Source organism: Oncorhynchus keta, chromosome 4, assembly GCF_023373465.1.
Source record: "Oncorhynchus keta strain PuntledgeMale-10-30-2019 chromosome 4, Oket_V2, whole genome shotgun sequence".
NCBI classification, from domain to species: Eukaryota; Metazoa; Chordata; class Actinopteri; order Salmoniformes; family Salmonidae; genus Oncorhynchus; species Oncorhynchus keta.
In genome coordinates, this window is record NC_068424.1 from 73554732 (window position 1) to 73580096 (window position 25365).

Below are 25365 nucleotides of genomic sequence, written 5' to 3' on the forward strand. Positions count from 1 at the left end.
TCTGACAGTATGGGGGAGGGTTCAGCAGATACAGTAAGTCCTCTGACAGTATGGGGGAGGGTTCAGCAGATACAGTAAGTCCTCTGACAGTATGGGGGAGGGTTCAGCAGATACAGTAAGTCCTCTGACAGTATGGGGGAGGGTTCAGCAGATACAGTAAGTCCTCTGACAGTATGGGGGAGGGTTCAGCAGATACAGTAAGTCCTCTGACAGTATGGGGGAGGGTTCAGTAAGTCCTCTGATGGGGAGGGTACAGATAAGTAAGTCCTCTGATGGGGAGGGTTCAGCAGATACAGTAAGTCCTCTGACAGTATGGGGGAGGGTTCAGCAGATACAGTAAGTCCTCTGACAGTATGGGGGAGGGTTCAGCAGATACAGTAAGTCCTCTGACAGTATGGGGGAGGGTTCAGCAGATACAGTAAGTCCTCTGACAGTATGGGGGAGGGTTCAGCAGATACAGTAAGTCCTCTGACAGTATGGGGGAGGGTTCAGCAGATACAGTAAGTCCTCTGACAGTATGGGGGAGGGTTCAGCAGATACAGTAAGTCCTCTGATGGGGAGGGTTCAGCAGATACAGTAAGTCCTCTGACAGTATGGGGGAGGGTTCAGCAGATACAGTAAGTCCTCTGACAGTATGGGGGAGGGTTCAGCAGATACAGTAAGTCCTCTGATGGGGAGGGTTCAGCAGATACAGTAAGTCCTCTGACAGTATGGGGGAGGGTTCAGCAGATACAGTAAGTCCTCTGATGGGAGGGTTCAGCAGATACAGTAAGTCCTCTGACAGTATGGGGGAGGGTTCAGCAGATACAGTAAGTCCTCTGATGGGGAGGGTTCAGCAGATACAGTAAGTCCTCTGACAGTATGGGGGAGGGTTCAGCAGATACAGTAAGTCCTCTGACAGTATGGGGGAGGGTTCAGCAGATACAGTAAGTCCTCTGATGGGGAGGGTTCAGCAGATACAGTAAGTCCTCTGACAGTATGGGGGAGGGTTCAGCAGATACAGTAAGTCCTCTGATGGGGAGGGTTCAGCAGATACAGTAAGTCCTCTGACAGTATGGGGGAGGGTTCAGCAGATACAGTAAGTCCTCTGATGGGGAGGGTTCAGCAGATACAGTAAGTCCTCTGACAGTATGGGGGAGGGTTCAGCAGATACAGTAAGTCCTCTGATGGGGAGGGTTCAGCAGATACAGTAAGTCCTCTGACAGTATGGGGGAGGGTTCAGCAGATACAGTAAGTCCTCTGATGGGGAGGGTTCAGCAGATACAGTAAGTCCTCTGACAGTATGGGGGAGGGTTCAGCAGATACAGTAAGTCCTCTGACAGTATGGGGGAGGGTTAAGCAGATACAGTAAGTCCTCTGACAGTATGGGGGAGGGTTCAGCAGATACAGTAAGTCCTCTGACAGTATGGGGGAGGGTTCAGCAGATACAGTAAGTCCTCTGACAGTATGGGGGAGGGTTCAGCAGATACAGTAAGTCCTCTGATGGGGAGGGTTCAGCAGATACAGTAAGTCCTCTGACAGTATGGGGGAGGGTTCAGCAGATACAGTAAGTCCTCTGATGGGGAGGGTTCAGCAGATACAGTAAGTCCTCTGACAGTATGGGGGAGGGTTCAGCAGATACAGTAAGTCCTCTGACAGTATGGGGGAGGGTTCAGCAGATACAGTAAGTCCTCTGACAGTATGGGGGGAGGGTTCAGCAGATACAGTAAGTCCTCTGACAGCATGGGGAGAGGGTTCAGCAGATACAGTAAGTCCTCTGACAGTAGGGGGGAGGGTTCAGCAGATACAGTAAGTCCTCTGACTGTATGGGGGAGGGTTCAGCAGATACAGTAAGTCCTCTGACAGTATGGGGGAGGGTTCAGCAGATACAGTAAGTCCTCTGACAGTATGGGGGAGGGTTCAGCAGATACAGTAAGTCCTCTGACAGTATGGGGGAGGTTCAGCAGATACAGTATGGGGGAGGGTTCAGCAGATACAGTAAGTCCTCTGACAGTATGGGGGAGGGTTCAGCAGATACAGTAAGTCCTCTGACAGTATGGGGGAGGGTTCAGCAGATACAGTAAGTCCTCTGACAGTATGGGGGAGGGTTCAGCAGATACAGTAAGTCCTCTGACAGTATGGGGGAGGGTTCAGCAGATACAGTAAGTCCTCTGACAGTATGGGGGAGGGTTCAGCAGATACAGTAAGTCCTCTGACAGTATGGGGGAGGGTTCAGCAGATACAGTAAGTCCTCTGACAGTATGGGGGAGGGTTCAGCAGATACAGTAAGTCCTCTGACAGTATGGGGGAGGGTTCAGCAGATACAGTAAGTCCTCTGACAGTATGGGGGAGGGTTCAGCAGATACAGTAAGTCCTCTGACAGTATGGGGGAGGGTTCAGCAGATACAGTAAGTCCTCTGACAGTATGGGGGAGGGTTCAGCAGATACAGTAAGTCCTCTGACAGTATGGGGGAGGGTTCAGCAGATACAGTAAGTCCTCTGACAGTATGGGGGGAGGGTTCAGCAGATACAGTAAGTCCTCTGACAGTATGGGGGGAGGGTTCAGCAGATACAGTAAGTCCTCTGACAGTATGGGGGGAGGGTTCAGCAGATACAGTAAGTCCTCTGACAGTATGGGGGGAGGGTTCAGCAGATACAGTAAGTCAATCTGGAACACAAACAGACTTACATTGGAGTGTCCTTTACTCTTGTAAAGGGCATACTAACAATCCTTAAACATTACACTTCCAAAAGGATAAAGACATTTTACATGTGTTGTAATGATATGCAAATAGTACAAAAGGGAAAATGAGTCAACAGAAATATGGGTTCTATTTACAATGGTGTTTGTTCACTGGTTGCCCTTTTCCTGTAGCAACAGGTCACAAATCTTGCTGCTGTGATGGCACACTGGTATTTCACCCAGGAGATATCCAATTTTGACAAACTCCTATTTGTGTTCGAATTCTTTGTGGATCTGAGGGAAATATGTGTCTCTAATATGGTCATACATTGGTCAAGAGGTTAGGAAGCGCAGCTCAGTTTCCACCTCATTTTGTGGGCAGTATGCACATAGCCTATCTTCTCTTGAGAGCCAGGTCTGCCTACGACGGCCTGTCTCAATAGCAAGACTATGCTCACTGAGTCTGTACTAGAGGTCGACCGATTAATCGGAATGGCCGATTTTAATTAGGGCCGATTTCAAGTTTTCATAACAATCGAAAATCTGTATTTTTGTACGCCGATTTGATAAATGTATTTTTATTTGTATACCTTTTATTTAACTAGGCAAGTCAGTTAAGAACACATTCTTATTTTCAATGACGGCCTAGGAACGGTGGGTTAAACTGCCTTGTTCAGGGGCAGAACGACAGATTTTCACCTTGTCAGCTCGGGGGACCCCATCTTGCAACCTTACAGTTAACTAGTCCAACGCAATAACGACCCGCCTCTCTCTCGTTGCACTCCACAAGGAGGCTGCCTGTTACGCAAATGCAGTAAGCCAAGTAAGTTGCTAGCTAGCATTAAACTTATCTTATAAAAAACAATCAATCATAAGCACTAGTTAACTACACATGGTTGATGATATTGCTAGATAATATCTAGCGTGTCCTGCGTTGCATATAATCTGACTGAGAATACAAGTATCTGACTGAGCGGTGGTAGGCAGAAGCAGGTGCGTAAACATTCTAACAGCACTTTCGGCGTTTTGCCAGCAGCTCTTCGTTTTGCGTCAAGCATTGCGCTGTTTATGATTTCAAGCCTATCAACTCCTGTGATGAGGCTGGTGTAACCGATGTGAAATGGCTAGCTAGTTAGCGCGCGCTAATAGCGTTTCAAACGTCACTCGCCCTGAGCCTTCTAGTAGTTGTTCCCCTTGCTCTGCATGGGTAACGCTGCTTCGATGGTGGCTGTTGTCGTTGTGTTGCTGGTTCGAGCCCAGGGAGGAGCGAGGAGAGGGACGGAAGCTATACTGTTACACTGTCAATACTAAATTGCCTATAAGAACATCCAATAGTCAAAGGTTAATGAAATACAAATGGTATAGAGGGAAATAGTCCTATAATTCCTATAATAACTACAACTTAAAACTTCTTACCTGGGAATATTGAATACTCATGTTAAAAGGAACCACCAGCTTTCATATGTTCTCATGTTCTGAGCAAGGAACTGAAACGTTAGCTTTCTTACATAGCACATATTGCACTTTTACTTTCTTCTGGCCGATCTAATCGGTATCGGCTTTTTTGGTCCTGCAATAATCGGTATCGGTGTTGAAAAATCATAATCGGCCGACCGCTCGTCTGTATATAGTTAAAGCTCCTTAAGTTTGGGTCAGTCACAGTGGTCAGGTATTCTGCCACTGTGTAATCTCTGTTTAGGGCCAAATATAATTCTAGTTTGCTCTGTTTTTTGCAAGTTCTTTCCAATGTGTCAAGTAATTATCTTTTTGTTTTCTCATGATTTGGTTGGGTCTAATTGTGTTGCTGTCCTGGGGCTCTGTGGGGTCTGTTTTGTGAACAGAGCCCCAGGACCAGCTTGCTTAGGGGACTCTTCTCCAGGTGTATCTCTCTGTAGGTGATGGCTTTGTTATGGAAGGTTTGGCAATGGCTTCCTTTTAGGTGGTTGTAAAATTTAACAGCTCTTTTCTGGATTTTGATAATTAGCGGGTATCGGCCTAATTCTGCTCTGTGCGTATTATTTGGTGTTTTACATTGAATTCTTGGCTGGTGAACGGACCCCAGACCTCACAAGCATAAAGGCCAATGGGCTCTATAACTGATTCAAGTATTTTTTTGCCAGATCCTAAATGGTATGTTGAGTTTTATGTTCCTTTTGATGGCATAGAAGGCCCTTCTTGCCTTGTCTCTCAGCTCGTTCACAGCTTTGTGGAAGTTACCTGTGGCGCTGATGTTTAGGTCGAGGTATGTATAGTTTTTTGTGTGCTCTAGGGCAACAGTGTCTAGATGGAATTTGTATTTGTGGTCCTGGTGACTGGACCTTTTTTGTAACCCCATTGTTTTTGTCTTACTGAGATTTACTGTCAGGGCCCAGGTCTGTACAGCAAAGTGCTGCTGTAGGTCCTCCTTGGTTGGGGACGGAAGCACCAAATCAATAGTAGACATTTGACTTCAGATTTTAGTAGTTTGAGGTCGGGTGCTGCAGACTTCTAGTGCCCTCGCCAATTTATTGATATAATTCTCCCCCCCCCCCTCTCTCCCCATCTTCTCTCTCCCCCCTTCCCCCCGTCTCTCTCTCTTCCCCCCGTCTCTCTCTCTTCCCCCCGTCTCTCTCTCTTCCCCCCGTCTCTCTCTCTTCCCCCCGTCTCTCTCTCTTCCCCCCGTCTCTCTCTCTTCCCCCCGTCTCTCTCTCTTCCCCCCTCTCTCTCTTCCCCCCCGTCTCTCTCTTCCCCCGTCTCTCTCTCTTCCCCCCGTCTCTCTCTCTTCCCCCGTCTCTCTCTCTTCCCCCGTCTCTCTCTCTTCCCCCCCGTCTCTCTCTCTTCCCCCCGTCTCTCTCTCTTCCCCCCCGTCTCTCTCTCTTCCCCCCGTCTCTCTCTCTTCCCCCCGTCTCTCTCTCTTCCCCCCGTCTCTCTCTCTTCCCCCCGTCTCTCTCTCTCTTCCCCCCGTCTCTCTCTCTTCCCCCCGTCTCTCTCTCTTCCCCCGTCTCTCTCTCTTTCCCCCCGTCTCTCTCTCTTCCCCCCGTCTCTCTCTCTTCCCCCCCGTCTCTCTCTCCCCCCCTCTCTCTCTTCTCCCCCCGTCTCTCTCTCTTCTCCCCCCGTCTCTCTCTCTTCTCCCCCCGTCTCTCTCTCTTCTCCCCCCCCGTCTCTCTCTCTTCCCCCGTCTCTCTCTCTCTCCCCCCGTCTCTCTCTTTCCCCCCGTCTCTCTCTCTTCCCCCCGTCTCTCTCTCTTCCCCCCCTCTCTCTCTTCCCCCCGTCTCTCTCTCTTCCCCCCGTCTCTCTCTCTTCCCCCCCGTCTCTCTCTCTCTTCCCCCCGTCTCTCTCTCTTCCCCCCGTCTCTCTCTCTTCCCCCGTCTCTCTCTCTTCCCCCGTCTCTCTCTCTCTCTCTCCCCCCCCGTCTCTCTCTCTTCCCCCCGTCTCTCTCTCTTCCCCCCGTCTCTCTCTCTTCCCCCCGTCTCTCTCTCTTCCCCCCCTCTCTCTCTTCCCCCCCTCTCTCTCTCTCCCCCCCCGTCTCTCTCTCTCTCTCTCTCTTCCCCCCGTCTCTCTCTCTTCCCCCCCGTCTCTCTCTCTTCCCCCCCGTCTCTCTCTTCCCCCCCGTCTCTCTCTCTTCCCCCCGTCTCTCTCTCTTCCCCCCCGTCTCTCTCTCTTCCCCCGTCTCTCTCTCTTCCCCCCGTCTCTCTCTCTTCCCCCCCCGTCTCTCTCTCTTCCCCCCGTCTCTCTCTCTTCCCCCCGTCTCTCTCTCTTCCCCCCCGTCTCTCTCTCTTCCCCCCGTCTCTCTCTCTTCCCCCGTCTCTCTCTCTTCCCCCCGTCTCTCTCTCTTCCCCCCGTCTCTCTCTTTCCCCCGTCTCTCTCTCTTCCCCCCGTCTCTCTCTCTTCCCCCCCGTCTCTCTCTCTTCCCCCCCGTCTCTCTCTCTTCCCCCCCGTCTCTCTCTCTTCCCCCCCGTCTCTCTCCCTCTCTCTCTTCCCCATCTCTCTCTCCCTCTCCAGCGAGTGACAGGTATGATTCTAGCAGCTCTGGTGGTAACGAAGGAAGCAGCAGAGGGAAGTGGGACGAGGACTGGAAGAGAGACCAAGGCCAGTTTCCCTTCAGTGACAAACTGGGGGAGATCAGTGATAAGATTGGCAGCACCATCGACGACACCATCAACAAGTTCAAGAAGCAGAGCAGAGATGACTCACCAGACAGATTCAGGTAAGGAGAGGGATGACTCACCAGACAGATTCAGGTTAGGAGAGGGATGACTCACCAGACAGATTCAGGTAAGGAGAGGGATGACTCACCAGACAGATTCAGGTTAGGAGAGGGATGACTCACCAGACAGATTCAGGTAAGGAGAGGGATGACTCACCAGACAGATTCAGGTTAGGAGAGGGATGACTCACCAGACAGATTCAGGTTAGGAGAGGGATGACTCACCAGACAGATTCAGGTAAGGAGAGGGATGACTCACCAGACAGATTCAGGTTAGGAGAGGGATGACTCACCAGACAGATTCAGGTAAGGAGAGGGATGACTCACCAGACAGATTCAGGTAAGGAGAGGGATGACTCACCAGACAGATTCAGGTTAGGAGAGGGATGACTCACCAGACATATTCATGTTAGGAGAGAGAGAACAGTGCCCCTGATTGAGTTTGCAAGAAAGACTAAGGGAATGTATTAATAACTCAAATAGAGAGTGGGAGGTAGAGCCTTACAAACTGAGGTACAGGGAGAAGTTGGAGCTGCCCTCTGTCCTCCTCATCATATTACAGTATGTTAGAGAGCTACCCTCTGTCCTCCTCATATCATATTACAGTATGTTAGAGAGCTACCCTCTGTCCTCCTCATATCATATTACAGTATGTTAGAGAGCTACCCTCTGTCCTCCTCATATCATATTACAGTATGTTAGAGAGCTACCCTCTGTCCTCCTCATATCATATTACAGTATGTTAGAGAGCTACCCTCTGTCCTCCTCATATCATATTACAGTATGTTAGAGAGCTACCTTCTGTCCTCCTCATTTCATATTGCAGTATGTTAGAGAGCTACCCTCTGTCCTCCTCATTTCATATTACAGTATGTTAGAGAGCTACCCTCTGTCCTCCTCATTTCATATTACAGTACGTTAGAGAGCTACCCTCTGTCCTCCTCATTTCATATTACAGTATGTTAGAGAGCTACCCTCTGTCCTCCTCATTTCATATTGTAGTATGTTAGAGAGCTACCCTCTGTCCTCCTAACATCATATTACAGTATGTTAGAGAGCTACCCTCTGTCCTCCTCATTTCATATTACAGTATGTTAGAGAGCTACCCTCTGTCCTCCTCATTTCATATTACAGTACATATTACAGTATGTTAGAGAGCTACCCTCTGTCCTCCTCATTTCATATTGTAGTATGTTAGAGAGCTACCCTCTGTCCTCCTAATATCATATTACAGTATGTTAGAGAGCTACCCTCTGTCCTCCTCATTTCATATTGCAGTATGTTAGAGAGCTACCCTCTGTCCTCCTCATATCATATTACAGTATGTTAGAGAGCTACCCTCTGTCCTCCTCATTTCATATTCCAGTATGTTAGAGAGCTACCCTCTGTCCTCCTAATATCATATTACAGTATGTTAGAGAGCTACCCTCTGTCCTCCTCATTTCATATTCCAGTATGTTAGAGAGCTACCCTCGGTCCTCCTCATCATATTCCAGTATGTTAGAGAGCTACCCTCGGTCCTCCTCATATCATATTACAGTATGTTAGAGAGCTACCCTCGGTCCTCCTCATTTCATATTCCAGTATGTTAGAGAGCTACCCTCTGTCCTCCTCATTTCATATTGCAGTATGTTAGAGAGCTACCCTCTGTCCTCCACTATAACATGCCAACCTAGATTCAAGATTTCTGCAGGGCAGTTTCGCTGAGCGTGTTGTCACGCTGTTTGTTTCAAGTGTTACAATTGTTTTATTACTTCGCAAAACCGTTATAGGCTGAGAGAGTTGTCCTCAAACAACAGGTAAGATCTAAAATGCTACAGGATCAAAGCGTTAAAATCGCTGGTAAACCAAGCAATGTTATCTGCTGGTTTCTAAACGAGGAGACGGGTATGGTGCCCGCCCTAAAAGCCGAGAGGGGATACATCTGTGCTGTGACTAGACACGACGGTCAGGTTTTTCATCTGACGGAGTCTTCTGACTCTCTTGCCTTGCTGTGTTTTATGTGGTGGCAGCCGCAGGCCGGTTTCTGCACTGTGACATAACATCTAGATGCGCTGGGCTTCCTAGCCCAGGATTTTCCCAACGGGTGGGCTCGCTACCGCTGATTGGCTGGTCTACTGGGCCTGCTGCTGCCTCACTGTGCGGTAGCCTACTGCAAGGCGACTGGGCACATTGACCAGACCCACACACACTGGGCACATTGACCAGACCCACACACACTGGGCACATTGACCAGACCCACACACACTGGGCACATTGGCCAGACCCACACACACTGGGCACATTGGCCAGACCCACACACACTGGGCACATTGGCCAGACCCACACACACTGGGCACATTGGCCAGACCCACACACACTGGGCACATTGGCCAGACCCACACACACTGGGCACATTGGCCAGACCCACACACACTGGGCACATTGGCCAGACCCACACATACTGGGCACATTGGCCAGACCCACACACACCGGTTGAAATCCCTGTCAGCGCATTTTATTTTGCTTGGGGGCACTCTTGGTTTCTGACTGCTGGACCTGTAGGCTACAGCTGAACATTTTTAGGGAATTTAAGATTTCAAAAGACTGACTCTGCATACTTTTATTTGTTTTCTTTTAGTTTTAGTGAACTGTTGGATTCAGTGGGTCAGGAAACATTCACCCAAACCCAGTCCCATTGGCTATGGGTCAGGAAACATTCACCCAAACCCAGTCCCATTGGCTATGGGTCAGGAAACATTCACTCAAACCCAGTCCCATTGGCTATGGGTCAGGAAACATTCACTCAAACCCAGTCCCATTGGCTATGGGTCAGAAAACATTCACTCAAACCCAGTCCCATTGGCTATGGGTCAGGAAACATTCACCCAAACCCAGTCCCATTGGCTATGGGTCAGGAAACATTCACCCAAACCCAGTCCCATTGGCTATGGGTCAGGAAACATTCACCCAAACCCAGTCCCATTGGCTATGGGTCAGGAAACATTCACCCAAACCCAGTCCCATTGGCTATGGGTCAGGAAACATTCACCCAAACCCAGTCCCATTGGCTATGGGTCAGGAAACATTCACCCAAACCCAGTCCCATTGGCTATGGGTCAGGAAACATTCACCCAGTCCCATTGGCTATGGGTCAGGAAACATTCACCCAGTCCCATTGGCTATGGGTCAGGAAACATTCACCCAAACCCAGTCCCATTGGATATGGGTCAGGAAACATTCACCCAGGCCCAGTCCCATTGGCTATGGGTCAGGAAACATTCACCCAGGCCCAGTCCCATTGGCTATGGGTCAGGAAACATTCACCCAGGCCCAGTCCCATTGGCTATGGGTCAGGAAACATTCACCCAGGCCCATTGGCCATGGATGAACTTCCGACTCCAAATGATTTTAAAACTAGATCAGGGTTGCGACTGATGCGTATTAATGTGAGAAGTCTGATGCTGAAAATGGACATGATAACAGTCTGCATTCACACTGCTGACCCAGATGTCTTAGTTCTGTTCCAAACCTGCCTTAAGAAATCAGTTCTGAGTCAGTCTACATGCTTGGATGGATAAAATGCTTATTGATGTGACTGACAAAGTAACGGGAGAGGTATAGCCATCTATATTAAAAATAGATGTGTGGTTACTGAACTACGGTATTTTTTTTTACATTTTAAAACTGCAGGGGGGGGGGGTGAAATGAAATGGTCCTTATGGGCGATTTTAAACTGACTGGTTATCTCTGAGGCCATAAGAGAACTGTGCAATTGCTTAATGCAAGGAAAACTAAATGTATGGTTTTTCGCTTCCCTGAAAGTTAACACCTACAGATTTGAACTATAAAAGGCCAGCAAATTGATAGGGTCATCTCCTATAAGTATCTTGGGATTTGGTGAGATGAAAAGCTGAATTGTAAGTTGAAATTGGGTGTCTATTTTAGGAACAAATCATGCTTTTCAATGTTAGCCAGAACGGATCTTAATCAAAGCACTTGGTTATCGGTGCTGGAGTATGGGGATATTGTTTCTATTCAGGCCTCAGCAAGTACCTTAAACTCTGGACATGGTGTACGTATCATGGTGCTTTAAGATTTATTACAAATGCTAGCTCTCTCACCCATCACTGTGATGTGTATGCTGTGGTGCAGTGTCGTCTCTCTCCACCAGGAGGCTAAAGCATTGATGGAACAACTCCCTTTGTATCTCTGTTCCTCACTGACCAGATCAGTCACTCCATACCGTCTTCGTTCACAGTCACTGCTGTCCTTGTCTGTTCCTAAGGCTAGAACTGGCATTTCCCATAATGCCCCTTCATCCTGGAACATGCTTCAAAATATATTAAAGTTAGGGGTGTTAGTGTCCTTGCCTGTTAAGACTGACAACACTGTTTGATTAGCAGCAGTTGTTTCTAATCTTCAAATGTATATGGAACTTGTGACACTGTGTATTTTGTATTTTTCTGTAATATTTTATATACACACTGCTATTTCCCTGTTTTGCCTTCTTGCCAGGTCGCCCTAGCAACAGGTTTTTAACCTCAATGGCTCTAAAGGTTTAAATAAACAAAAATTACAGTATATAAAAAACCTGATGTTCTGTCATACTTTAGTCCCACACTTTTTCCATTGAATTATCCCCAAAACAAAGCGTTCTCTTTGGTCTCCTTAGTGACAACGAGGAGGAGCGAGGTCGCCCGACGCAGAATGGCCAGTCTGGGAGGTCAGTGTTCAAAGACGAGGAGGAAACCGTAACGACCAAGAGCGTCCAGATCGTCCAGGCAACAGAAACCACCGCAACCAAGAAGAGAGGCGGGGTTCCATCCAAAATTGTGTCCCTGGGAGCCGCAGCCCACTACACAGGAGACAAGAGCCCTGATACCTCTGCAAAACAGGTGTGTGCACATGCGTCCATGTGCATTCAGTCCATGCTGGTTCACTCTAGCTTATTGTTGCCATCTGGTGTTAACAGTGGACAGTGCAGTCTAGCTCCCTCTGTCTCTACTCACATCTCTCCTCTCCTTCTCTTTGTTCTAGACTCTGTCCGCAGTAGCACCCCAGCCCTCCAGTAGTGGTCTGGCTGACCTATTGATGGAAGATACAGGACCCAGCCAGCCTGCAGCAGCCACCGGTAACCACACACACACTGAGAGAACATCCTAGAGGGTTAGGGAGAGGTAGTGTAGTTACAGGACATCGCGGAGGGTTAGGGAGAGGTAGTGTAGTTACAGGACATCACGGAGGGTTAGGGAGAGGTAGTGTAGTTACAGGACATCACGGAGGGTTAGGGAGAGGTAGTGTAGTTACAGGACATCACGGAGGGTTAGGGAGAGGTAGTGTAGTTACAGGACATTACGGAGGGTTAGGGAGAGGTAGTGTAGTTACAGGACATCACGGAGGGTTAGGGGGAGGTAGTGTAGTTACAGGACATTACGGAGGGTTAGGGAGAGGTAGTGTAGTTACAGGACATCACGGAGGGTTAGGGGGAGGTAGTGTAGTTACAGGACATCACGGAGGGTTAGGGAGAGGTAGTGTAGTTACAGGACATCACGGAGGGTTAGGGAGAGGTAGTGTAGTTACAGGACATCACGGAGGGTTAGGGAGAGGTAGTGTAGTTACAGGACATCACGGAGGGTTAGGTGGAGGTAGTGTAGTTACAGGACATCACGGAGGGTTAGGGGGAGGTAGTGTAGTTACAGGACATCACGGAGGGTTAGGGGGAGGTAGTGTAGTTACAGGACATCACGGAGGGTTAGGGAGAGGTAGTGTAGTTACAGGACATCACGGAGGGTTAGGGAGAGGTAGTGTAGTCACAGGACATCACGGAGGGTTAGGGGGAGGTAGTGTAGTTACAGGACATCACGGAGGGTTAGGGAGAGGTAGTGTAGTCACAGGACATCACGGAGGGTTAGGGGGAGGTAGTGTAGTTACAGGTGTCGTGTCTTTGGTGTCGTGTCTCTGCTCCTCACTCTTCTCATAGGGGAGTTTTTTCCTGCTCTGGCGGCCTCGTACGGTGTTGTCCGTAGTCCCCCCCCCCCCGATGAGGCTCATCATGGGTCTGGGCGACTATTCTCCTCCTTTGTGGCTCGGCACCCCCCCCACCAGCGGGTGGTGTTGGTGTCCGAGGCGCAAACTAAAAGGTCGGACCCCTATGTACGAGTTGTCAGCGGCCGTGTTATGAGAATGGCTGTAACTTTTCAACCAAATCTCCTGGTGTTTGTGCTTCAACACCCTCAGTGGCTGTCTTGGCCTGTCAGTCACCACCACGTCTGCGTGTGGCAACCTCTTCAGTACCTGCAAACTGAGACGAGGATATTGGTCTGTGATATCGCAGTGTTTCACCAGTGGGAGTCATCAGGTCAGTTGCTGGACTGACGCCATTAGTGTCATTGTAAGAGGTGACAGTCCCCCACAAAGCGGAAGGTGTATCATCGGAAGCAGAGTATACTCCGCGCATCTGTTTTTCTTGCTGAGATGTCCGCAGTGCTTGCGGAAGTGTCCAAAGGGCAAGAGAAGTTAATCTCAACTACCGTATTGCACAACTGCAAAGAGGAGGGAAGTTGCTCATTCACAGATGCAGCTGATGGAATGTATCGAGATATCTTAATATCTCCTTGGATTCTGCACCAACAGATACCCCTCGGGAATGATTGCGTTGCAGCTGGCGTTAGAAGACAGTGTGGCCAGTGGCGAAGGCACTGTGGCCTGTGACCATACATGGTTGGTTTTCCAATCCATCAGTGGGAGAAACCGATTCATCAAGTCTGCTCCGAGTAGCAGGGGTTCAGATTCCAGGCTGGTAACACAGAGGCAAGAACGAGCGATACGTCCTGGAAGTGTAGTTTCAGCATGACTCTCAATGTGAGGCGAGGTAGTCTGAGTGACCCCTCGAAGTGTAGTTTCAGCATGACTCTCAATTGGAATCGTGCTAGAAACTGTTGTTGTGCGTCATCCCTCAACTCTCCAATACCTGATAATGTACCCTCTAACTGGAGTGAGTGCTCCTGGTCAAACTTCAAAACCGAGTGGTCAGGGCTCTTAGCGTTATGAACTTTTGATGCCTCAAAAACTGTGCTTGCAAGCTCTCTGAGTTGTAAGATAGGCAAGCCAACGTGGGCTGCAGGGCCCAAGTAGGTAATGAAGGTGGGATACATGTTAGACAGAAACATTTGTTTGAATGGTAGCAGTGCTTCCATTCCTGTTTCAGTGAGTAGGCCAAAGTAAGCTGAACGAAGTCTATGATAGTATGCTTGTGAGTGTTCATTCTGAGCTTGTTTGATGGTGTTAGCCAGTGAGTTATCTTGTTTGCGAGTCGCAGAACCACTGAATTCCCATTTCAAAACTGTTGCAAGTTTAGTGTAGTCATTTAGCACGTGTTGCTGTTGTAGGCGAATGAACCTCGTCACGTGTCTATTCTACGTTCGCTTCAACAGGTAAAACCTGTCAGAACCCGTAGTGTTCAGGTAGCCATCCAATGCATCCTATATGTCAGCTAGGAATGTCTCAGTGTCTTTAGGCTGACCTGAAACGGGGTCAAAGGTGGGTCAAAAGTTCTTGACGAGTTTGTCAAGGTATTCTGCGCCAAGTGGGCGGAGAGGGTTGGCTTCCTCCTGTGGGGAAATTGGGGCTGAAAGGCCAAGAGGAGAAGCCAAGCTTTGTTGTTGTTGGCCAAAAGGCTCCATATTACTCCATATTATTAAGAGGAGAAGACTGAGGGACACATGAGGGAGGCAAAGTCTGAAACCTATTGTCTTTAGTCCTGTGTGTACAGGGCTCCTGTTGCTTGGATAGGTAGTCACGCTGTAGAGCGTGACCATTCTGGACTTCCTCCAGAAGGCACCTAAGGGTGGAATTCTGCTGCATTGCAGAGTCCACTTAGTCATTGTGTTCAAACTTCTTGAAGCTACTCATCCCTTAAGAGGGATAATTGTCATCAGCAACGGCTGAATAGCATAGCGCCTCAGTCAAATAATTTTACTAAAAATATTCATATTCATGAAATCACAAGTGCAGTATTGCAAAACACAGCTTAACCTTTTGTTAATCCACCTGTCTCAGATTTTGAAATTATGCTTTACAGCGAAAGCAATCCAAGCGTTTAAGTTTATCGATCGCATGACAAAAAATTAAGTACACTTAACATCAGGTAGCTTGGTCACGAAAATCAGAAAATCATTCAAATTAATTGTTTACCTTTGATGATCTTCGGATGTTTTCACTCACGAGACTCTCAGTTACGACAAATGTTCCTTTTGTTCCATAAAGATTATTTTTATATCCAAAATACCAGAAATCCACAGGAAAGAGCAGTCACGACAACGTAGACAAATTCCAAATAATATCTGTAATGTCCATAGAAACATGTCAAACGTTTTTTATAATCAATCCTCCGGTTGTTTTTAAAATATATAATCGATAATATTTCAACTGCAAATGTCTTTCACAGTAGGAGAGGGAAAAGCAATACCTATCCAAACTCTGTCGCGCGAACAAAACTCATGTGACCACTTGACGCGATGTTATCGTTCTGGCTTATTTTTCTAAATAAAAGCCTGAAACTATGTCTGAAGACTGTTGACACCTTGAGGAAGCGATAGGAAAAGCAGTCTGGTTGATATCCCGGGGCGGCAGGGATATCAACCAGATTGCTTTTCCTATCGCTTCCTCAAGGTGGTTAGAGCGTTGGACTAGAAACCGGAAGGTTGCAAGTTCAAACCCCCGAGCTGACAAGGTTACTAATCTGTCGTTCTGCCCATGAACAGGCAGTTAACCCACTGTTCCTAGGCCGTCATTGAAAATAAGAATTTTTTCTTAACTGACTTGCCTGGTTAAATAAAGGTTTAAAAAAAAAAATAATAAATAAATAAAATGGAGCAATGGGAGGCTATGGAACATGGAGCTTCAAAATAGAAGCACGGTTTGATTTTGCTCAGGTTTTCCCCTGCAATAGCAGTTCTGTTATACTCACAGACAATATTTTGACAGTTTTGGAAACTTTAGAGTGTTTTCTATCCCAATCTGTCAATATATGCATATTCTAGCATCTGGTCCTGAGAAATAGGCTGTTTACTTTGGGATCGTTATTTTTCCAAACATAAAAATAGTGCCCCCTAGCTTCAAGAGGTTAACCTCTCTGGGATATGTGGGACGGTAGCGTCTCACCTGGCCAACATCCAGTGAAAATGCAGAGCGCCAAATTCAAATAAATTACGATAAAAATTAAACTTTCAAATCACACATTCAATATACCAAAATAAAGCTACACTTGTTTTAAATCCAGCCAATGTGTCAGATTTCAAAAAGGCTTTTCGGCCAAGGCAAACGATGCTATTATCTGAGGATAGCACCCCAGTAAACAAAGAGAGAAAAGCATATTTCAACCCTGCAGGTGCGACACAAAACAAAGAAATAAAAAATATAATTCATGCCTTACCTTTTGACGAACTTCTTCTGTTGGCACTCCAATATGTCCCATAAACATCACCTTTTGTTCGATTAATTCCGTCGATATATCTCCAAAATGTCCATTTATTTGCCGCGTTTGAGCCAGAAAAACACCGGTTCCAACTTGCACAACGTGACTACAAAATATCTCAAAAGTTACCTGTAAGCATTGTCCAAACATTTCAAACTACTTTTTTAATACGACTTTAGGTATTTTTTAACGTAAATAATCGATCAAATTGAAGACTGGATGATCTGTATTCAATACCGGAGGAAAACAAAGTGGAGCGGGCTTTCAGGTCACGCGCCTCTAACAAAAAGTACACTTCCCTCGAGCCTCATTCTGAACAGTGTTACTTCTTCATTTCTCAAAGGAAAAACCTCAACCAATTTCTAAGGCCTGTTGACATCCAGTGGAAGTGGTAGGAACTGAAAGAAGGTCCCTTTGAAATCTGGATTCCCAATGAAAACCATTGAAACGAGTGATCTTTTCTGAATCTGAATGGTTTGTCCTCTGGGTTTCGCCTGCCAAATAAGTTCTGTTATACTCACAGACATGATTCAAACAGTTTTAGAAACTTCTGAATGTTTTCTATTCAAATCTACTAATAATATGCATATCTTGTCTTCTGGGAATGAGTAGCAGGCAGTTGAATTTGGGCATGCTTTTCATCCAAAATTCCAAATGCTGCCCCCTATCCTAGAGAAGTTAATGTGGAAAAAGTTTAACTTGTCTCATTGTAGAAACCCAATCAATTTGGATATTATTTAACCTCTTGCTCCTACCTGACACGCAGGCGTCCCATCTGGAAATGCAAATGCGCTATGCTAAATGCTAATAGTACTAGTTAAAACTCAAACGTTCATTAAAATGCACATGCAGGGTATTGAATTAAAGCTACACTCGTTGTGAATCCAGGCAACAAGTCAGATTTTTTAAATGCTTTTCGGCAAAAGCATGAGAAGCTATTATCTGATAGCATGTAACACCCCAAAAGACCCGCAGGGGACGTAAACAAAATAATTAGCATAGTCGTCGCTACACAAACCGCACAAATAAAATATAAAACATTCATTACCTTTGACCATCTTCTTTGTTGGCACTCATAGATGTCCCATAAACACTATTGGGTATTTTTTTTTCGATTAAATCGGTCCATATATAGCCTAGATATCGATCTATGAAGAATGTGTGATAAACGAAAAAAATAGCGTCTTATAACGTAACGTCATTTTTTTAAATTAAAAAAGTCGACGATAAACTTTCACAAAACACTTCGAAATACTTTTGTAATGCAACTATAGGTATTAGTACACGTTAATAAGCGACCAAATTGATCACGAGGCGATGTATATTCTTTAGCTGTCCGTCTAGAAATAATGTCCGGGTAAATCTCAACCAAAATATCCGGTCGGAGACTTCAACAAATGGCTTGTCTCTTCTTCGTTTGACCAAGAAACAAAGCCTAGGCAAATGACAAGACTGTTGACATCGTGTGGAAGCTGTAGGTATTGCAACCTCAGCCCCATTTATTGTGGTTCGCCTTTATCAATGGGTTGAAGTGGCGGATGGATATATATTTCCATTTTCAGTGATCAGATTTTCCTGCGCTTTTCGATGAAACGGACGTTCTGTTATAGTCACAGCCGTGATTTAAACAGTTTTATAAACGTCTGAGTGTTTTCTATCCACACATACTAATCATATGCATATACTATATTCCTGGCATGAGCAGCAGGGCGCTGAAATGTTGCGCGATTTTTAACAGAATGTTCGAAAAAGTAGGGGGTAGGAGTAACAGGTTAAAAGATCCACTTGAGAAGTAAATCTGGCAATTTCACTTGTTAGTTAAATTGTATGAGACATCGATATCCAATCAATTAAGATTGGCTGGATATCTTAATGTGATCCACGTTTGGGTATCACATACAGTGGGGCAAAAAAAGTATTTAGTCAGCCACCAATTGTGCAAGTTCTCCCACTTAAAAAGATGAGAGGCCTGTAATTTTCATCACAGGTACACTTAAACTATGACAGACAAAATTAGCAAACTTCAGACAAGCCTGGACATGTACTGGCTTAAATCTTGCTTGTTTGTAGGTGACCAAATACTTATTTTCCACCATAATTTGCAAATAAATTCATAAAAAATCCTACAATGTGATTTTCTGGATTTTTTTTTTCTTTCTAATTTTGTCTGTCATAGTTGAAGTGTACCTAATGATGAAAATTACAGGCCTCTCATCTTTTTAAGTGGGAGAACTTGCACAATTGGTGGCTGACTAAATACTTTTTTTGCCCCACTGTACTTATTTTTCCAAGAGGTGTACGGCCGATTCTTCACCACCAGTGATCGCAGAAATCTGAAATCAAACAGAAGTACAAAGGGCGGGACTTTCGTCGCGCAAGGCGGAGGAATTTCAGCGGGACACAGGGGGAAAAAAGACTGTTTCCCTTTGTTAGCTTAGCATCTCGTGCAAGCGAATCCTACTTTTTTTCTGAAATCTCACTACCAAGCAAAAAATAGGGTTCCCTTCACCATGAAAAGGGGGGTTTACTAGTGACGTCTCATATTAACCCATTCGGTTTACCTTGCTAGCTTTATGTTGACCGGAGCGACACGGTACATAACTACGGATACGCTTGTGGCCTACCCACACTGGCTTAGTGCGGTCGGCGGACAGAATACTTCGGCTCGGGCGCCGAACAGATCTATCCTCCAATTTCTAACATTACTGGCTCTAGAAATTAATATTGACTGACAGAACTCGTACCGTTTGGCCTAACGGACTAAATCTGGAATTCATCACTCATTGAAATGCTAATCCTTTGCACATTAATGCACACTCATTCGGGAGTAATTGCAATCAATATATATATTTACGCTCCGTGTGCCATCGTGATCTCTGTTGGAATCGTCCATCTTTTTGTTGGAAAGTTCATCCGCTTGTGTCTCAATCTGCTTCCAAGGAGTCTTTCGTGGTTAGAATGGATACTTCAGAGTCCAATTCAGAACTGTTCTTATTGTATAGATGTTTCGGCAGTTGTCAGTATTTGCGTTCAATGGTACATAATTCCTAGCTGCAGACTAGTAATTAGTATCGACGAGTTACTCTTATTCTATCGGAATCGATAGTCTCAGAGTTTAACCACGGGGTATGGTTAAGAATTCAGCAACCATTACAACCTTAGCTTATCCTGGGGTTTTTATGGTCTCTACTCAAACCTTAGCTCCCTCAGCTGACCGGGGTAGGCATGGTCTGAAGGTGGGGGTTATATTCGTAACAGTAGAAAAGGGCTGTCCCATGACGCCAGATCGATGTCTGTGCTCATGGCGGCGGGCCAATGACTTCGTTCAACTTTAAACAGAATTACAATTCTCTCACATTAACGGTTCAACATCACCTTACATAATTTCACAAATAGTTTCATCTTTACTCATTCATTTTATACAATAATTAGATGCAAACCTCAGAACGGAGGCTTCTGTATAAGCAGAGTTATGGTAATGTGGCTGTATTGTCTTTTCTGAGGTCACGATCATAAAACAAAATGGACCGGTCGTAGCTGGCTTCTCCACCAATCGTTTACACATTCTCCAAAACATGGACATTGTTCAGTTCTCAAGTTCTGTGAGGTAGTAGAAGTTCCTTTGTTCTCTCTCTCTCTTTCTGCATGGCCATGAGGGAGAGAGTCTCCTTCTGGAATTTACGACCTTGAGATAACTGAACTTGGGTGTAAGAGGGGGGCACTCGCTATACCCAAAAAGGGCCACGTCATGACACAGGACATCATGGAGGGTTACGGGGCGGTAGTATAGTTACAGGACATCATGGAGGGTCTCTGGACCGGTGTCTGGAAGCTGTCACAATTCACTCATTAAAGTGTTGTATGCATGTCTCTTTCCAGACCTGATAGGAGGATTTGCTGACTTCTCGTCTCCTGCTGCCTCTGTCGTCCTCTCCACAGTACCTGGTGAGTTTAGAAAGCATTAGAATATTCAGAGATATTTATAGTTTATAATTTTTTTTATAGTCTAGTTTATCCACTAACATTTTTTCTCTCTTTTCTCCTCTCCAGCCTCCAGTGGGAACGGTGACTTTGGGGACTGGAATGCTTTCCCTGGTGGCCAGGCCCCCGTCCCCACCCCCTTCGCCCAGCCTCTGGCCCCCAGCAGCACTGACCTGTTTGGGGCTCTGTCGGCCAGCTCTGCACCAGCTCCAGCCTCCGCTGACCTGTTTGATCTGATGGGTCCAGGTCAGACCCAGTCGCTCTCTGCCTCTCAGAGCCTCACCTTTAATATGACCAACACACAGACCATCAGCAGCACCATGCCACAGTCCAGATCACTGGTAAGAATACAGGACAGACAGTACATTCATTTACATCGTAAATTGTATTTATTGTGTCTGATCCACTGTTAATGAGAGGAGTGGCAGTAACTGCCTGTGAGGAACACACACGAGAGAAAAACGGCAGAGAGCCAAGGTTTGCAGATGCTCCACCTTCCCTAGGGACAAACACACACACACACACAATGAGAAGGAACCCGTTTGAGTCAGAAAACCATTCAATCAAATGCAAGGTTGTTTGCATAGATAATATGTGCATGTTAAAAACCTGACCTACTTAAAAAAGACCAGCTTGGTTTAGCAGAATAATACAACCTGCCCCCCAATCCTGTTCATTCTGAATAGATGAGATGTGTTTCCATGTAGATGCCTTCAGAGACAGCAGTTTAACCTCTAACTCCTCATCCCGGGTCCGGGAGCGTAATCATCGACGGACACTAATTAGCATAACGCAACGCACATAAATATTCCTAGAAAATATTCCTATTCATGAAAATCACAAGTGAAATATATTGAGACGCAGCTTAGCCTTTTGTTAATCAACCTGTCATCTCAGATTTTCAAAATGTGCTTTACAGCCAAAGTTTGACAAGCATTTGTGTAAGTTTATCGATAGCCTATCATAGCATTTTGTCCAGCTAGCAGCAGGTAACTTGGCCACGGAAATCAGAAAAGCAATCAAATTAAATCATTTACCTTTGATGAGCTTCGGATGTTTTCACTCACGAGACTCCCAGTTAGATAGCCAATGTTCCTTTTTTCCAAAAAATATTATTTTTGTAGGCGAAATGGCTCCGTTTGTTCTTCACGTTTGGCTGAGAAATCGCCCGGAAATTGCAGTCACGAAAACACCGAAAAATATTCCAAATTAGCTCCATAATATCGACAGAAACATGGCAAACGTTGTTTATAATAAATCCTCAAGGTGTTTTTCAAATATCTATTCCATAATATATCCACCGGGACAATTGGTTTTTCAGTAGGACCAATTGGAATAATGGCTACCTCTGTATTTTACGTGAGAATCACTCTGAGAGCCATCAGGTGACCACTTGCGCAATGCAGCCGCTTATGGGTATTCTTCAACATAAATGCGTAAAACTACGTCACAATGCTGTGGACACCTTGGGGAAAATGGAGAAAAAGTAATCTGGTTGATAGCCCATTCACTGCTCAATAGGGACACATTGGAACGCAGAGCTTTCAAAAGATGAGTCACTTCCGGATTGGATTTTTCTCAGGCTTTCGCCTGCAATATCAGTTCTGTTATACTCACAGACAATATTTTTACAGTTTTGGAAACTTTAGTGTTTTCTATCCTAAGCTGTCAATTATATGCATATTCTAGCATCTCGTCCTGACAAAATATCCCATTTACTACGGGAACGTTATTTTTCCAAAAATGAAAATACTGCGCCTAGTCACAAAAGGTTAACCTTCATATGTCACCATTTATATAGGTACCTTTAATATTACTATCTATTGGAACTGTCTACCAAATTGTCGACCCCCCTTTCAGTTGATGGGCGGGCCGTTGCAGCCCCAGCAGCATGAAGTCATGCTGGGTACCCAGGGTTCCATGGGGTCAGCGATCCCCTCCACCTGGTCTGACTCGTCGGTCAACATCAGTCTGGACTTCCTGGCACCTGGCATGCAGCCCCCCAAACCTGTCCAGCCCACCCTCAACACACTCCAAGGTGAGCCTAGTGTGTTGTAGTATAGACTGGGATAGAAAGAGTATTGTGTTTGTCTGGAGGGTGTTCAAAACGCTGCTGAATGTCTGTTGAACAAAACGTTGATTTGAGATCCATTCAGTTGTGGAGCATCCAAGATCCCCAGGGTGTGGAGCTTTCTTCCTGTTATCAGGATGGGCACAAGACCATTCAGTTGTGGAGCATCCAAGATCCCCAGGGTGTGGAGCTTTCTTCCTGTTATCAGGATGGGCACAAGACCATTCAGTTGTGGAGCATCCAAGATCCCCAGGGTGTGGAGCTTTCTTCCTGTTATCAGGATGGGCACAAGACCATTCAAAAGGCTTTCGTTTCAGTCAGAATGGAAGAATAGTTTTTTAAAATTCATTTTTATTTAACCTTACGAGTTCTATACTTGTGATTCCTTGTTCAGTATGGAATAGAAGGATGCTTGGTACAACTTGTGGAGTGTTTGAGGAGAGTGTGTGAACCTGTGTGTGTCTGAGGCCATGCGGTCTTCTGACTCCACTTCTTCCTGTTTCTGTTTTCTAGGAGGCCAGCCCCTCCCACCCGTCAACATGCTCTCCCAGGGATTCGCCGGCATGGGCCTCGCAACCGCCCCCATCAGAACGGCAACAACTCCCATGATGCACCCTGGTGCTGGGATGGGCATGGCCCACAGCCAGGGAATGATGGGAATGGGCATGAACATGGGCATGCCTGGTGCTATGGGCATGGGGATCAGGATGCCAGCCATGTCTATGGGCTCTGGCCTGGTACAGCAGCAGCCCAAGCAAGGATTGGACGCATTTGCAGATTTCTGCAACTTCAGGAAGTGAGGGAAGAGAAGTGAAAGAGAGGTGGAGGGAGGGCTGTTTCTATTTTTCTCTCCATCCAATCGACCGTCTGTGAAGGATTGTAAAGAGCTGCAAACAAAGAGTACTTGAATGTTGTCAAATATCAAATACTGACTGCCACCCCTCCACTTCCTGTTTCTCTCTTTTAAGTGATGTATAAAGATATGAATATACATGAATGTATGTATGTTTTAATCAGTTGGAACTTGGAATCAAGTTCCAAGAGGGTGTCCAGTAATGGTTGTGTGCTGTTGGGGTTTGAATCGGAGATAGAGAACAACTAAGAGGTAGGGAGAAACCGTAACAGAATGAGACTCAGATTTTTTACTTTGAAATGTAAACCAAACAAAAACCAATGATTTCAAAGTTAAACAACCCATACAATTATATGCACAAGGATGACTTTTAAACTTGTATGGCTTAACTTTGCAATAATGTTGTTTTGAATTGCATTTTTAAAAAATCATTCTGTTACCATGGAATTGCCCATATGAATCTTCCTTGAAGAGAATGTCAGTAGGGTTTTGCTTTCCTTAACCATTTAAATGTCCAGAGTAGCAAACAGTTTCATTTCATAATCCCACCCCAATAACTCCCCATCTCTTTTAGAATGTTACCTCGACCTGTCCCTTCCCTACGACTGTAAATATTACTATAATGCAACGGACAAATAAGTTATTGAGTTCTTGACTATGATATGATGATGCCGTGAGTGTCGATTGGACGGAATCAGATGTCAGTCAAGACGTTGCTATGGCAAGGTACATTGCGATGGAGTCAGTCTTTTAATACTTACTTTATATATCAGCGTTCCACACTCCCAATGTGGAATTTCTGTTCAATATTAGATTTAACAGATCAATCAATCGTTTTATTGATGGATGGATTTAATAAGTGAATGAATGAGAAATGATTAAAGCTGTTAAATGAGGAAGCTGTGGTAATGATAACACAGATCTCCTTTGTGGCCTTTCTTATGGGTATATATTTTTTAAAGAACTATAATCCTTTTTTTCCTTGCATCCAAGTAAGATAATCAGTAGCTGTAGGAACAACCTCCTGGTGGGCTGTGTTCTTTAAGTACAGCACATGGTGCCTGTGAGACGGAGGCCTTTTTCCTTCATTATAACTTAGAGACAGACGGAGAGACGTTACAGTGGTTAAGACCGTTACTGTTAGGAGTCTACAGCACAGTATGTATGTGTGGATCTTACTGCGCCCTCTGGGAGTAGGGGGAAGTTGCCCTGAGATGCTGATCCTGGTTCAGTTTTGCACCCCCCCACACACACAAATGGTTGGGATTGTGGGAGGGGAAGCTGATCCTAGATCTGTACTTGGGGGAAACGTCACCCCAGAGCGTACAGTATCTCCTGAAGGAGGTTTCTCAGACGGTCCAGATTAAGGAGAGGATTTTTATTTTGGGGGGGGTTCATCCCATATAGCACCCTATTCACTTTGTAGTGCACTACTTCCAACCAGGGCCCATAGGACTCGGCTCAAATATCGTGCACTATAATGGACATGGGTGCAATTTGGGATGCACACTCTGTACATGTTGAAGTCAGGACCATCTGTACCAGGCCAGTGAGTAACTCACATGTAGACTCCTCAGGCTCAGTCTTCTTCCATGAGTTGGGGTCAATTCCATTTCAATTCTGGAGGTACACTGAAATTCCAATTGTCTTCAATTAGATTTTTTAAAATTTGGTTTACTTTCTGAATTGACCCCAACCCTGCACACACACACACACACACACAGTAGTCTGTCTGAGAGGAGGCATTACCTGTTGGAAACGACCAAAATCTATCCACTCTTGTTTGTTTTTTCTAAGAGATTGTCTTTAGGGGGTTGTTTATTCTCTTGTTGTTTTGTTTATTTTTTTTCTACTTATTACAATTTGTTCTGAGATCTTAGGTAATGTGGGATTGTTACTGGAAAGAAAACACTAGTTCATACAAATGTGTAAAAAGAACAATCGAAGCATCACCAACGAAAGAAGCCTTGAAGATGTCGTTTTTCTTTTTGTTTGATTTGATTGGCCCATCATGATCCTGTATCTGACATTAAAACAGTTGATTACAGTTTGGTAATGAAGTGTTTATTTCACTTAAGACCAACTTGGTTACTACTGCATTGGAGTAGAGCAATGGCCTTGGAACCTGCTGAGACACACACAGTGCAGCCCCACA

General features: G+C 45.7%; 1 protein-coding gene across 3 annotated transcripts in view; it reads left to right on the top strand.

Moving 5' to 3' along the window:
• Positions 1 to 25257, top strand: part of LOC118384061 (clathrin interactor 1-like) — a 45247-nt gene extending 19990 nt beyond the window's left edge. For all 3 annotated transcript variants that reach the window (XM_052515167.1, XM_052515189.1, XM_052515178.1), the window contains 7 exons: positions 6644 to 6848; positions 11503 to 11725; positions 11868 to 11961; positions 20185 to 20250; positions 20356 to 20627; positions 22147 to 22324; positions 22871 to 25257. In XM_052515167.1, the coding sequence (XP_052371127.1) occupies positions 6644 to 6848; positions 11503 to 11725; positions 11868 to 11961; positions 20185 to 20250; positions 20356 to 20627; positions 22147 to 22324; positions 22871 to 23157 (1325 nt within the window). In that variant the 3' untranslated portion in view covers positions 23158 to 25257. The remainder of the gene's footprint in view (positions 1 to 6643; positions 6849 to 11502; positions 11726 to 11867; positions 11962 to 20184; positions 20251 to 20355; positions 20628 to 22146; positions 22325 to 22870) is intronic.
• Positions 25258 to 25365: the final 108 nt, after the last annotated feature.